At 35.4% G+C, this 14,308-nt stretch overlaps 1 protein-coding gene across 1 annotated transcript in view; it reads left to right on the forward strand.

Annotated features, from left to right (window-relative positions):
• The window catches only part of KCNN2 (potassium calcium-activated channel subfamily N member 2), a gene marked incomplete at its 5' end in the record, with an annotated part of 70,731 nt that overhangs the window by 10,707 nt on the left and 45,716 nt on the right, over nucleotides 1–14,308 (forward strand). The window contains one exon of the mRNA XM_083883237.1: nucleotides 9,661–10,079. Coding sequence (XP_083739363.1) covers nucleotides 9,661–10,079 — 419 coding nt within the window. The remainder of the gene's footprint in view (nucleotides 1–9,660; nucleotides 10,080–14,308) is intronic.

Genomic DNA, 14,308 nt, shown 5'->3' on the forward strand with positions numbered 1-14,308 from the left:
CTTGACAGCACAAAATAAATTAGTTCCTACCTAACCAAATAATAAAAATTATTAGAAATAATGATCCTGAGCATTCACTGATAGCATCTAAGTTTGATGACATTTTTATCAAATTTATTCTCACTGCATTTCTGATGCAGTATTAGTTATCTTTTTACACCAGTCATGCAGAATCAGAATTTCTTGCGGTGCTAGTATGTCCCTTTGAGCATAAGTCTTGTGAAAATAAAGCTTTCTGAAACATTTTGAACAGCAGTTTTAATTTAAATTGTGGACGTTAAGGGGGTTGACTGCTATCAGTGCAAATATGTTTGATGTATTTGATTTCCAGAGATATTAAAAAAACAAGTTCCTTTCAGAACAGACCATCTTTTACCTGAGAGCTGCTGTAAACCAGACAGATTTGACGAAACCATAACATTCAAATAACTCTTGGGCAGCAAAAGAACTTTTGTATACAACGATGTAGGCTAAGACAATTTTTTTTCCCTGAGGAAGCAGGTGCAATCATAACTAGTTGTGATCAAGTGAAGTGGTATTTCATCTATTATGAAATAGAGGTAAATCACAGGTTCATTAGGTTAGAAGAGACCTCCAAGATCATCAAGTCCAACCCAACTCTAACATCAACTAAACCATGGCACCAAGTGCCACATCTTTCTTAAACACATCCAGAGATGGTGAATCCACCTGTAAAAAAATCTTGTACCTATGTTTATTTAACCCGATGTTGAAAACTGCCCTACTTAAATGGATTTTAAGTGATCTTTGAAGCAGTTTGTAGACTTCTTCTGCTATAGGATTTTGCCAGAAGCCCATTTTAGGCTTTCAAGAGGAAAAGATGTTAAGTACATACCTTCTTTATTGCTCCCACCTCAAAATTTTACTTGCCAGGATGTTGAGTAACACCACATGCCTCTAAACACTTGGAGTTAGTGTGTAACTATGTTTATTAAGGTTTCTAAATACACAAGTTCCTTTAACTCCATTCTGCTTTTCCTTCTGCACAATATACTTTTCCTTATTTTAATAGTCAGGCTTAAGGAAATACTTGGATTTTCCATTTCTAAATTTGTAGCTGTTTTTAACATGCACTCAAATGAAATTCTAGGTTAAACTGTGTTTCCAAGATAGTAAAATTACTTACAGGGACTTGGTGATTCCTGTGGTGCTGATGTGTACTCACCCACTGTCATTTAAATAAAAATGTAATCAGTTTTAAAAAAACAGCATTCAAACTTTCTCACATACCTGAAGTATTTAGGTAATAAATAAACACTAGAGAAGGAACCAAGAAAACAGATTTTTGTGTATATGATGTGTTGGTACCCATCATTTCCTAAAAACAGTTTCCTATTTTAGAGGTACTGTTGTGCACCTTTGGCAGAACAAATGAGTTAGCTCATCGTATTTAGCTTCAGATTCAGTGTGTCTTTCTTTAACTTCTGTCTCCCCTGCAGAAATATTGTCAGTTCCTTCAGAAAATATGTCTTTTTTTTTTTTTTTTTTTTTTTAAACTGGTTCCAGTTTTCCTAGTGGTAATGAAGCTGATCATCCCTGAAGAGAGTGAGACTTCTCTTGCAATGGCAGGTGGCAGTCGTTTTGGAAGATGGTGGTTTTTTTCATGCAGTGATCCATAGAACAAATTATTTTTAGTACTGAATGAAGAAAAATAAATCCTAAATGAAGAATTGTATAATAATTATTTTAAATAAATATATTGAAATCTAGATCTCTTCCTAGTGACTTTTGCATCTGCAAGAAAAATGTAGAATTCATTCTGTGTTCTTCATATACACATTTTTGGAATTGCTGCTCCAGTGGAAAGCTAAAATCATCCCTTAGTTTGATATTAATGTTTCCATCCTTGTACTACCAAGTTCAGTGTAGTAGTTACAGCAAACCTAAAAGATAAGAAATTTTTGAAGAGCTTGTTGTTGTTAGAGATCATTTTATTAGCATGGTTGTTTGTCCAATGTGGTCATTTTTTTAAATCTGTGAAAGTAGACCTGAGCAATCCATTTACTTTGCAATTTTCCCTTTTAGATGGTAATAAATCTGGCACAGCCTTTGTGCACTCTTTTAGGAGGGAGAATGGTCCAGAGCAGGCCAGCAAAAGCACAGGGCAGTGCAAGTTGCCAGCTGATGGAAGCTGAACTCAGAGCAAGATGTGTTGTGGCTGGGTTAGGTTTCTTAAGGACTGGCTATATCCAAATAGCCTTTCTCAGTCCTTAAAAAGTCTCCAAGCCCTCAGCACTTCGTGGCCTTCTTTGGACCTTCTCCAGTAGCTGCTTGTCTCTGTTGTACTGAGGAGCCCAGAACATGGCATTCCAGATATGGCCTCCCTAGGACCAAGTAGAGGGGCAGGATCACCTGCCTCAACCAGCTGGCCACAGGCGGCTTCTTGATGCACCCCAGGACATCACTTGCCTACCTGGCCACAAGGGCACTGTCATGGTCAACTTGTCATCCACCAAGACCTCTAGATCCTTCTCCAGAGAGCTGTTTTCCAGTAGGTCATCCCCCAGCCTGTGCTGGTACTTGTGGTTATTCCTCCCCAGGTGCAACACCCTACATTTGCCTCATTAAGTTTCCAACTGGCCGGCTCTCCAACCTATCGAGGTTTCCCTGAATGGCAGCACAGCCTTCAGATATGTCAGCCACTCCCCAGTTTTGTTCCTTCTTTGTTATTATTCTTGCACTTGAGTGATGTTCAGAGCTTTGTTAAATCATGCTGCTGCTGTGTCTGCCTGGAGGACATTAGTGATTCTCAAAGCCAGGCACAAGAGTTTTTGGAAACTTCTGATGCTGGATGGAAGCCTTCTACATTTGGTAACTTAAGGAGCTTATTTTGATTGTTTTAAGCACCACGGGGGGTAGTGTCTGAAACACTGGTATAATGAAATAGCTATTAAATTAAGAATATTCTTAAAATGAAGGAATACCTTCCATACACATTGACAAGTAGAAACTCCTGTTTCAGTCAAGTCAGTTGAGTCACATAGTGGTTATTCTGCTGAGTATCTCAAATGAATGTAGTCACCCTGAGTGACTGACTTTTATTTATGGAGCTGTGATTTGTTCAAAGGTTCATAAAAATTCAGGTAACTAAATATCTCTCTTGATTACAGATCTGAGGAAGCTCAGCTGTAATTGTTCAAGCAAGACTACAAACAGAATTATACTAGGAAATTGTCTTGTGAAATACCTGTTTAATAATGAAAGTGAAAAAAAAAAGTTTTTGTATTAATTCCGTTTACAGTTTATTATTAATAGTAAGCTCATTATCTAATTGCTTTGATTTTTTAATATATTTTTAAGCTTTTGATGACTTCTTAGCTCAATCCATAGTTAGGCTTTTCTTAGGGGATTCTTCTCTGTGTCATTGGGAAAGAATCCTGTTATCTTGGAATGTCTTTTCTATTTTTTTTCCATTGTAGTCCTCAGGTTTTGATTCCTAATACTATTATCTGCATAGAAAGTAATTATCTTTCAATAAGATATTATCTGGTGTATTTCACCTTCTTTGGGTGCCTAGAGCACATGTATGTATATGGAGAGACCTATATGAAAAGAAATTATGTATGTCCCAGCAATTGCTAGTGCTATAATGGTCTTTTGGCATTGTAGGCTGTTGAGGGGGGAGGAGGGGGTGTTAAGCTATTTCATAGTTTGGGATGAAGAGTACAGCTGAAAATCTGTACAGTACCATTTAAGAATATTGAGGAATGCTTCTAAATATCTTTAGAGAGAGAAAGCTAAAAAGAATACTGTTAGCATGTGGATTAAACCAGAAGGGAAATGTGGGTAGGTGGAATTTAACTTTGTGTGCTTATGCAGAATTTAACCCTATGTTATTCTTGATTCTAAATTCCTTTCTTTCTAAAAAATCTCCATTTTTAAAAATAATGATCTGAGGGATAGATATTTTAAAAAGACACAGAAAACTTGGTAAGAGCATTGTTTAGCACATCTGGTTTTTGAAATGGTTGTGGTTACTTGTGACCTGTCAGACTCACCAAGATGTACTGTTCAGATGTATTTTAATGTGAAATTTTTGGTACTAAACTTCTGAAAATATAATTCACAATGACTATAAATGCCCTGAGCACCTTTTTCCTGAGATGATAACATTTAAATGCTCTATTTGAGAGAAGTATTTTGGGCCTGTTTAACCACCAGGAAACATTAACATGGAGTTTGCTTTACATACATGCTTTGTTTATAGCAAAATATTAATCATTATAAAAAACTAATTTTGCACAGAGATGTCAAATTTAAATGTGCTACACGAATAATAATCTTTGTACTGAAACAAAGTACCAGACTTTTAAAATCTTCTGTTTGAATGACATGTTTATAGTTGGAAGGGGAATATGTGTGTGTATGCCTGTGTACATGTATGAGTAATAAAGCAGTCTGGCTTCCTCATTTGAATGAACTAAGCATGTTTAATTTGGTAGATAGCTATGGATCCATGGATCCATGTCTAGTGACCTACTAAAAACTTTGGTTTTGATTCTGGATGTGGGAAACATTCTGGCAAATATAAGGTAGCTAATCCCTCGTGTCATTTTGTGAGAAAACATATTATTTGCCTTCTGTATTTTATATATGCAGAAGGAGTTTGATGCCTCGTGACTTTACATATGTATTAAGCCCACTAATGTTTCTAATCTGGGGCATTGTACTTAGGATGAGGAGTACAGCAGCTTCCAGGAATTCCTGTAAGCTCTCCAAGGTCAATAGGCATTTGGGTAACTTACAGACCATTTGATTACATGCCTTCCAATGACGTGGGAAAGTAATTTCCATATCCTAGTTGGAGGCAATTGTGCTAAAGGCTTCAGATAGTGATCTCCTATCATGACTTGAAAATGGCTTTAAATAATTTTTTTTTAATGAGATGCTGTAGGACAGTAACTCAGCTTTTTGGAGTAGTGAGACAAAAAGAGTATCTTTTCGTCTACCATATTTTTCTCCTTTTTTTTGATTGTGTAAATTATACTTTATGTACTGCACACTATAGAAAAAATATCAGGTCAAAAATTCTGGTAAGTCATCGTTCCCAGAGGCTATATTTTGCTACTCAAAATCATAGTCCTATCAGTTCTTTCATAAGATTTAAGTGGCTCCGGTATTTAACCATTTTTAATTTGGATTCTTAAATTAAACAATTTCAACAATTCACTTGTAAGTAAAGTTGATTTCCTTTCTCTGAGGAATGCTTCCAGCACTACCGCTGATGCCACTTTATCACTGTTTATTGCTTCCCTTTTACTCCTATATTAATGTATCCCCACAGTATTACAGTAGGGAGGGTAGTTATGCAGTTCTCAGATTTGTTCTTTTGCCTGTGAAGGCATTTTTAAAACATGACTAGTTGTGTGGTTTTTGTTTGGGTTTTTTTTTGCATTCGCCAACATTAGGAAAATTAACTTCTCTCCTTTTGTTTCTCTCCTTCAGGGAGTCTCTGATCTAATTTGTCATTGTGTGAAATCTGTCTGTTTAGAATGCTTTTCTGTTTTTTTCTTCTGGTGTTGTATGAATGTAACTATGTAACACACAAGTGTTATGTAAATATACCCATACCCATCTATAAATATCTGTTAAATTTATTTTTATGTTTTTAAAGTAGGGCACTACAAATATCAAGTTTATTTGAAGTTAAAGATTGATTCTATGTCTTACATTCACATACAATATGCTAGAAAGGCATTACATAATTCCTGGTGAAAATAATTTCCAAATTTTTCATACAAAGTGGAGACATAGTAAAAGTATATGAGAGTTCTGTATTTGGATAACCTTGCAGTACACTGATGAAGTAATTGCATTAGATTTTAAATCTGAATAATTACAAAAAATTTGTAAATGATGAATAGACATAAGATATGTGACCTTGACTGAAGTGTGTCCTTCTCTGTGAAGTGCAGGACTCAAATCTAAAGGAAGGTTTGGTCTGTTATTACATTCTCTGTCTATTGCTAGCATCATTCTCCAGTCAGATGAGGAGTAGTATCTTGAAATTAATGCATGGTTATTACAGCCAGATTGACTGAAATCAGCCAAGTGTGTGCATACATACCCTTTGAGTTGTGCTCTTCTTGCAATAAGTAGATTGCATAATTGGAAGTATATAAAATGTACGTGAAATCCTGTCCTAATTTCTGTATCATTTTTTTGTGTCTGAACTTAATTGTTATTCACAGCATGAGACCTGTTCATGTTCTGGAGTGTTTGATATCCATCATAGTTTGAACCTAAGCAAAGAACTGTGATGAAGTCATCCTCATAAATATGATTTTGAAATGTTAATGTTGTTATGAAATAGAAATGTTTTTACTGGATCTTTATGACTTCTGGTGTTTTCTGCCTTTCATATTTCTACCTCCTAAATCTCATTATATGACAGCTTAAGATATTACTGCTTTAAAATATTAGTTTTCTTAGAAGAAATTGTCACAGCTAAGGTCACAGGAGGTTGACATCTTCTGTGTCCATAAGCATAACCCATTCCACTGAGAAGTGCAGGGAAATTTCTATCTGTGTTGCATGTTAGGATTTCTTCTGCTGACAGGTGGCTATGTGATCAAGTATGTATTCCATAATGATGTCTCATTTTTTTAAAAAAAATCACTCATAAAATATGATTATCTGCTATGAAAATGGCAAGATCAAATTTTAATGCCCATGTTTAACTTAGCATTCTTCTATTCTCATCTTTTAAATTGAATCATTACTGAAGGTATAATTTTTTCTTCAATTGTTTTTCTACATATAGAATTCTTTTTGAAATCTATGAGAAGTGTATGGGAACAGGGAGGAGAAAAGACCATTGCTTTTCTCATCAGATTTTGAAACTTTGTAGCACTGCCATTTTGACATGGATTTGATATGTATCTTCAAATTGAAATATTTAAAGTTGTTATAAATTTATTCTTTTCTTTGTAAACCCACATAGCATTTGAGAGATCTGACATTATCTATATTTTTTTCAGTCACACTGGTTACTATTAATCTGTATTCTGGGTGTTCTAAATATCTAGATTTCTTCATGACTGGTGTAACACTTCTGTGCTCTGACTGACAGCATTTGCAGGCTAATCACAAGAATCAAATACACTGGAGCTTTACAGTACTTTGAAAGTTTGGCCCTTCATACCAAATAGTGCATTTGCTACATGCAAACTTGCACTGTTTTGGTTAAACAGACATACAGACAGACATAAATTGAACTTCCAGTATTAATTCATGTATCTAATATCTGTAGCTTGCAGAATGACCACAGGTAAAAAAAAACCTACATGCTTGTGGTGCATACATTGAATTTACAGAGTGTTTCTTTAGCTTAATTCAACAGTGTATGACTTCATCCTCAAAAATATTGCAGTGGAGATAAGAACTGTATGTACATGTGGCAGGTTGATCTTGGCCAGCTGTCAGACCCCCACCTAGCCATGCTTTTGCTCTCCCTCTTCAACAGCACAAGGAGAGAATATAAGATGAAAAAGTTTGTGAGTTGAAATAAAGATGGAGAGATCCCTTGCCAGTTACTTGCACTGGCAAAACAGGCATAACTTGGGGGAAATTAATTTACTTTATTGACATTTTAAAGAAGAATAGGATGGCAAGAAATATGCTGCCTCACTCCCCTGTCCTCAGGCTCAACATCTTCATTCCCAGCTCCTGTATCTTCTCCTCCATGAGAGGTGCAAGGGAGCATGGGGAATGATAGTTTGTCCACAGCAGTTCCTCCTTGCCACTCCTTTCTCATCACATTTTTTCTGTGCTGCTGTGTGGGACCTCTCCATGGTCTTCAGCCCTTCAGGATAAATCTGCTCCAGCATGGGACTTACATGCACATTATTTCTTCCAAGGAGGATCTATTGCAGTGTGAGCTCTCTGCAAGTGAGCATTTTTCAGCAAATACCCAGCTTGCTCCAGAGCAGTCATCTCCACGATGTTCAGGGAATTGCCTTCTTTATCAAGATCTTTTCTCTCTGTGGGTTCATTTCTGTCCTGTGCCTGGAGCACCTCCTCTTTCTTCTCTGACTTTAGAATTTCCAGTGTTCTTTCTCACTTTTTTTCTTGTGCTTATTTCCTGGGCCATGTTTTGCCCTTTCTTAACTATGCTTTCACAGAGGCACCACCTGCTTCACTGGTGAACTCAGCTGTGTTCTGCAGTGGATACATCGCAGAACAACCCTGACTGCTTCTTGCTCACCTCATCCCTGCAGCCATTCCCAGAGCCAAAACTTTGTCACCAACATCCAGTGTAATAAGATGAAGAAAACATAAGGGATAAAAACCAGATCCACAAAGACAGGAATTATTTTGGTTTGTTGTGTTCCTTACTGTGGTTAACTTTATTTCTTTTAGTATCAGTTCAACACCAGTGGAGTTAATTTGTAATTTTCACTTCTCTAAACAGTTTCAGTAGAGCACTTTCGTGAAAGACAAACTGATGGTATTGTGAGGAGAATGTGGAATAGTTTTTTGATTGCTAAAAACACATACAGGGAAATCGAGCTTGTATTTTTAAACTTTTGAAAGAAGGAAGGGGGGAAAGAAGAGTGCAAATGAATAGGGTTTTGATGTGTATATAGTGTTTAGTGTGCTGAAAATACCTTTCTTACGTTAGAGAACACATTATGTACTTTGCCTTGTCACCCATAATTTTTGAATAAGCTAATTTTAAAGATTCTGCAAAAGTATTTTTTTTCCTCTTACCTGTTTACTGAACATTTTTTTTAAAATTAAAACTATAGTTGAAATGATGGGAAGGTCTTCTGTCTAAAATTGTACCTTCTTTGTACTAATGGGTTATGTTCCTCTCTAAAAAAAGTCTGTTTGCAAGGTCTCGCATATTTCCATTCTCAACTAGTGACAAGTACTGCTTGATTAGCTATTTATTTATTGAATCATCAGGCACATAATTTTTAAACAGTGTGAAATGTTTTAATACCTTTATTTCTGGGTGACAAGTTGAAAGCCTTGATTGTGCAACAGCCAACGTGTGCATTTAATTTTCCAGTACTAGTGGACATCACTTGGCTGCCTGAGCTACTCTGATATTCGATGGCTATTGTTTTTCATATTTGCACCATGAGATATCTTCTTGAGTCTGTGCACTTTCTCATGTACTTTTGTATCTTCCATTGATCAGTATTGGTGCCTTGAAGAAAGCTCGGATACTTCTACAGAAGCTATATCACCTTGGTTGAAGCTTAACAGGGATCTTAAGAAGTATTTTAAATTTGTATTTTAGTTATCTATTCAGAAAACAGTTAAATACTTCTCAATTTTATGAACTTAGAGTAAACAATTGATTTTGAATGGACAAGGCTAATGGGTCCAGAGTTTTTTTTAAAACAAAAGATTACAATTTAAAAAAATATGAGGAATTCTTACTTACTAATGAATGAAAATTTGGTTTTATATGCAGTTTTTAAAATAGTGTATTGAAAAATTCTTTTTGTCTTATCTAGAGTTATGTTTCCTTTCGTAGTGATGTAATAATATTTTCTGAGATGGCTTTTTTTTTGTTTGGTTTTTTTGTGGTCTTTAACAGCATAGAAAACTATGGTAATTTAAAATGGAATTATAAAAAAAATTTAAATTATGTACTAAATTTAACCTTATATTTTACTATTTCAGTTGTTCATGGTGGACAATGGAGCAGATGACTGGAGAATAGCCATGACTTATGAGCGTATTTTCTTTATCTGCTTGGAAATACTGGTGTGTGCTATACATCCCATACCGGGGAATTACACATTCACATGGACAGCCCGGCTCGCCTTTTCTTACGCTCCATCCACAACAACTGCTGATGTGGATATTATTTTATCTATACCAATGTTCTTAAGACTGTATCTTATTGCCAGAGTTATGCTTTTGCATAGCAAACTTTTCACTGATGCCTCATCTAGAAGCATTGGAGCATTAAATAAGATAAACTTCAATACCCGTTTTGTTATGAAGACTCTAATGACAATATGTCCAGGAACTGTACTGTTGGTTTTTAGTATCTCATTGTGGATAATTGCTGCATGGACTGTCCGAGCTTGTGAAAGGTAAGATTGGTTTTTTTGTTCAATTCTTTCTATTTGTCTTTCTATTTTTCACTCCTGTTCTGTCTCCTAAATTATGAATTCAGGGGACCTAAACATTTGTTAAAATGGATCTCTCTAGTCTTAGGTAATTTGAGTGTTGTTTGGCTCGTATTCTGTGACAGACCTTGTCAGGAGTGATTTGCCTCTTAATCTGAAGGACATCTGCAACGAGATCTGTGCCTCACTGTTTATTGTAGCACTACAATTTGATTTCAGTGTGTTGATATGTTTAACACAGTGGACAGATACCACAAAATGCTTTTAAGAGTAATTGTTAATGTCCTGCATTTATACCAATTTTCATTTTTTTTCTGTGTAAGATAAATGTAGTGAAGATAAGGTAGAAAAAATAGCCAGTGAGAATGCATGGAGGCGATGTCTAATTTGAGTTTTATTGTGCTGGAAAAAAAAATAGAGTGCAAAATGCAGTTGAGAAGTTGGCAAGATCAGTAAAGGGAAACAGGGAGAACATTTACAGTAGTATAACTATTTTTCTTCCAGTGAAAATAAGAAGTGCATTTGAGAGTCAAATTTTCAATTTCAGCTAGTTTTTCAACCTCTCTTTACCACAGACTTCAGTGTAGGTGCAGAATAAATGGCTTTCAGTGCTGACAACTTGAAATTGAATTTCTCAAACATAGCTTTAAGAAAAAAAGAAATGGGCTTCTGATTGGATGGGATTGCTTAGGAATATTTGATAGGTTAACTCTAAGAAGACAATTTGAATGGTTTTCTATAAAAGATTTAATGCCTCAGACAGCTTGTAGGTCCGGAATGGATTTCTCCTTCCTTAAGGTGGAAAATCATCAACATTTTTAAGGCTTTAGTGCTACTGTTTGTTGACCATTTCGTTTTTCCTATTCCTTTCCGTGTCTGTCCATTTTAGAATCAGTTTAGGGGAGTTACTTGTAACAGCTAGATGATTCAAGTCAGCAGTTAAATCAAATACTGTTACACTTTTTTAAGTTACTCCTTGCATTCCTTTTCAACTGATATAAGGAAAAATATCTGACCTTATAAAATGACTGTAGAAATCATGTTTTAGTAGTTTTATTGTTTAAATTGCTTTGTTGCAATATTTTTTCCTCGTATTACAGCTAGACTAATAGTTTAAGATTATTCTGAAAATACTGTATTAAGAATGAGATATTACAGTTTCAGAATATTCCCTCCCTGGCAGCGGAGGAGTATCCTGGATTTGGACTCAATCTATAGCAGCTATATTTTCATAAGCATGTTCTTATATCAGATGTAACTGACTTCTGCAAAGTCTTTCCTCTTTATCTCATATTATTCACTTCTCTTCCTATGAGTTTTGTTTTAATACAGTTGCTACTCAGGAGTTCTTGAGTGTCTACTCAGGCATTTCCCAAACTGTCAGTTGTGAAGTGGCTCTGAATAATTCGGCATCCATTGCTATCGTCATTACATATAACTGGTAGATGATGGTGATGATGATGATGGTGATGATGATGAAATAATCTTTTTTTACTAACGTTTTTATACATGTGCATTCAAAATAAGTTAGTACAACTCAGTGAAAATTACTGAAAAATATTTGCTACTATCTGATACATGTATTTAAAACGTATTTATTTGTTAGTATACAGATTGCAGGACAAGAATCTATAGTATATAAGTAATATTAAAAATAAAAGAAACAAAGACCACCTCACCCATTTTCCTGTTGGGGGAGTGAAGACAAGACTCCCATAAAATTTTGACTTTCTTAGTTTGCTTATTTATATTTAAAAAGCAGCACATTTCTGCATCACTGTTGTCTTTGTAAGATTATTTATTTGGTTAGGTACACTGAAATCAGGGTTGCAAAAAGCTGAATTTTCTTCAACTCTGTTGAGTTGGTAATTGATTTTTCACATTTTAATTTGCAGTTGCTGTCCTTGAATTGACTGTAATACTTTGGACAGTAGGCTGAATAGCCACAGACTCCTCTAAAACTGAAACACAACACAATGCAACTAAAAGCAAGTTAAATATAGAAGGGAATAGTAGGTTTATATATCTCTCGCATAATTGCCTTCTGTCACTGGATCCCAGTCCAAGATTCATATTTAAAAAAAGGAAAAAAAGATAATTTTATGTTTTAGAAACCTTAAAAGAATATATTTTGGCTTTTGGAATCATTCATGGCTAGTTGGCATTCACAGCCAGTTTTGTGTGGTTTTCCTCCAGTTTTTCCTTGAGGGAATATGTAAGTACTTTGCCACACAAGATGCTGACCCTGGATTCCAGTTACTAGTCAGCCCTTCAAAACCATTTAGATCTGTAGCCCGTACAGAAGTATGTGGTAAGAAAAAGTTCTCAGAAGAAAACCTCAAAACCCCACACGTTGGAATGCTCTTAATATTCTGCCATCTGAAGTTAAACATCCCTCTTTTTTTGCATAGTTGGAGGCAGATACAATAGCCATTTATCATGGGAAAGGAAAAATATGGCCAATGAATAATTTCTGTTCTGTGTAGAAATCAGTTCTCAGAAGATGCCTCACAAGGTCTTTATGGCTTTGAATTGCTTAGATGTTAAAAGTTTAGTTTACACAAATAAGGTATGCTTTTTCCCAGCTGCTCTTGATTTTTTTCTTAGTTTTAATTCAAGGAACCTTTTTTTATTAGAATTTTTTATGTACACAAAATGATCCTGAAAATAAATTCTATCATTAGGAGTGTTTTCTATTCCACTTGACACTATATATGAAAACATAATGAATTTTGATACATCTAACAAAAATTAGGAATTAGGCAACAGCCTGGTAGCTTTGGTTTGATAAAGGGTGATTTATATTAATAAAATTTGATGGTGTTAACTATTTATTTGCATCACTTCTGTTACATAGTAGCATTACATAAGAGTTTGCTTTATTTTACTAATACTACATTATTAGTATTTCCTTTGTGTTGGAACAAGATGATGATGATAAGATGTAATAGATTAAAATATTAAGATTTTGGAATGGTGAGGAAAGATTCTCTTTCTGTTCTATGTTCTCAGTGAGAAGGGAAGTCACAGGAGGCGGTGTCCTTTATTGTGGAGTTGTGTGTGCTCAGCAAAAGCTGTTGCTGCTGAATGACAGCCTGATATTCAGACTGTTCTTCTATTCAAAGTTAGGTTTTTATTATTGCAAATGATCCTGGGAATAGGAAGGGAGATTGGAAGGCCCATATTTCATTGTGAGGAAAGTAACATGAAAGAGCATCATTATCCACCTCTTGAAAGATAACCTGTGGAGACAGGTCATGGGTTGAGCCAGGCAAGTTCACTGTCTGAATAAAGACTTGACTGCATTAATGGTCATCTGACTGATCACTTGATATACTCTGAACTAAGACAGGACATGTGTCTTTCTCTAGTGCCTTAATGACTATATAGTTAGCTCCCAGAATGCTAATTATAGCAAGTGACACTTTGGGTTGGTGAGCAACGTATTTTCCATGATTGCTATTTAAGGTTGTGTATGAGGGCAGAACATGGTACAGATAATGGTGGTGGACAGCCAGCTGAGTATAAATGGGTTGCTGGGGTGGCAGGGTAATCTAGAGGAGAGAATTTGGAAGGTGAAGGTGGGGAACACATGAAGTGTTGCTGTATACATAATGTCTGTTTTGAGGGGGAGATTCCATTGCATAGGTTTCAACATCTGCCTTCTCATTGCCAGTAGCAGTATATTGCTGTTTGTCATGTGTAGGCTTCATAATGAAAATATATTTTTTTTATTAGGTTGAACTCAAAAGATGTTTGTGTTTATAACATCTCTGAGGCTCAGGATCTAGAACACTTATGAGAATGTTACTTCTATGTTTGAATTATGAGCCCTACAAGCAGATTAAATTTTGCAGTTTTCCATACATATGTTGTTACTTAAAATAGATCTGTGCATGGACATCAGTGGTTTGTATCAGTTAAAACAGAAAGGTTTTGTTTTTCAAGAAAAAGAAAGTATATATATTTGGCATTAAGTCATTGAAGAATCTGGCAAGTGTGCTTCTACTTTTCTGTTGAATGAGTGTCTCTTCTGTGAGAAGTGGGTTGCTTTTCTAGGTTGCCGCTTAGGATCTGTTTTGGTTTTTTTATGTAAAAGAAGAAGCAATATTGTCTTCTGGCTACCCACACAGGTATAATGTGCCCGTGTACCAAGCAGTATGAACCACAAATGCCCACATTAAACTGTTGTA

The sequence above is a fragment of the Zosterops lateralis genome (assembly GCF_965231275.1).
Source record: "Zosterops lateralis genome assembly, chromosome: Z".
Classification (NCBI taxonomy): Eukaryota; Metazoa; Chordata; class Aves; order Passeriformes; family Zosteropidae; genus Zosterops; species Zosterops lateralis.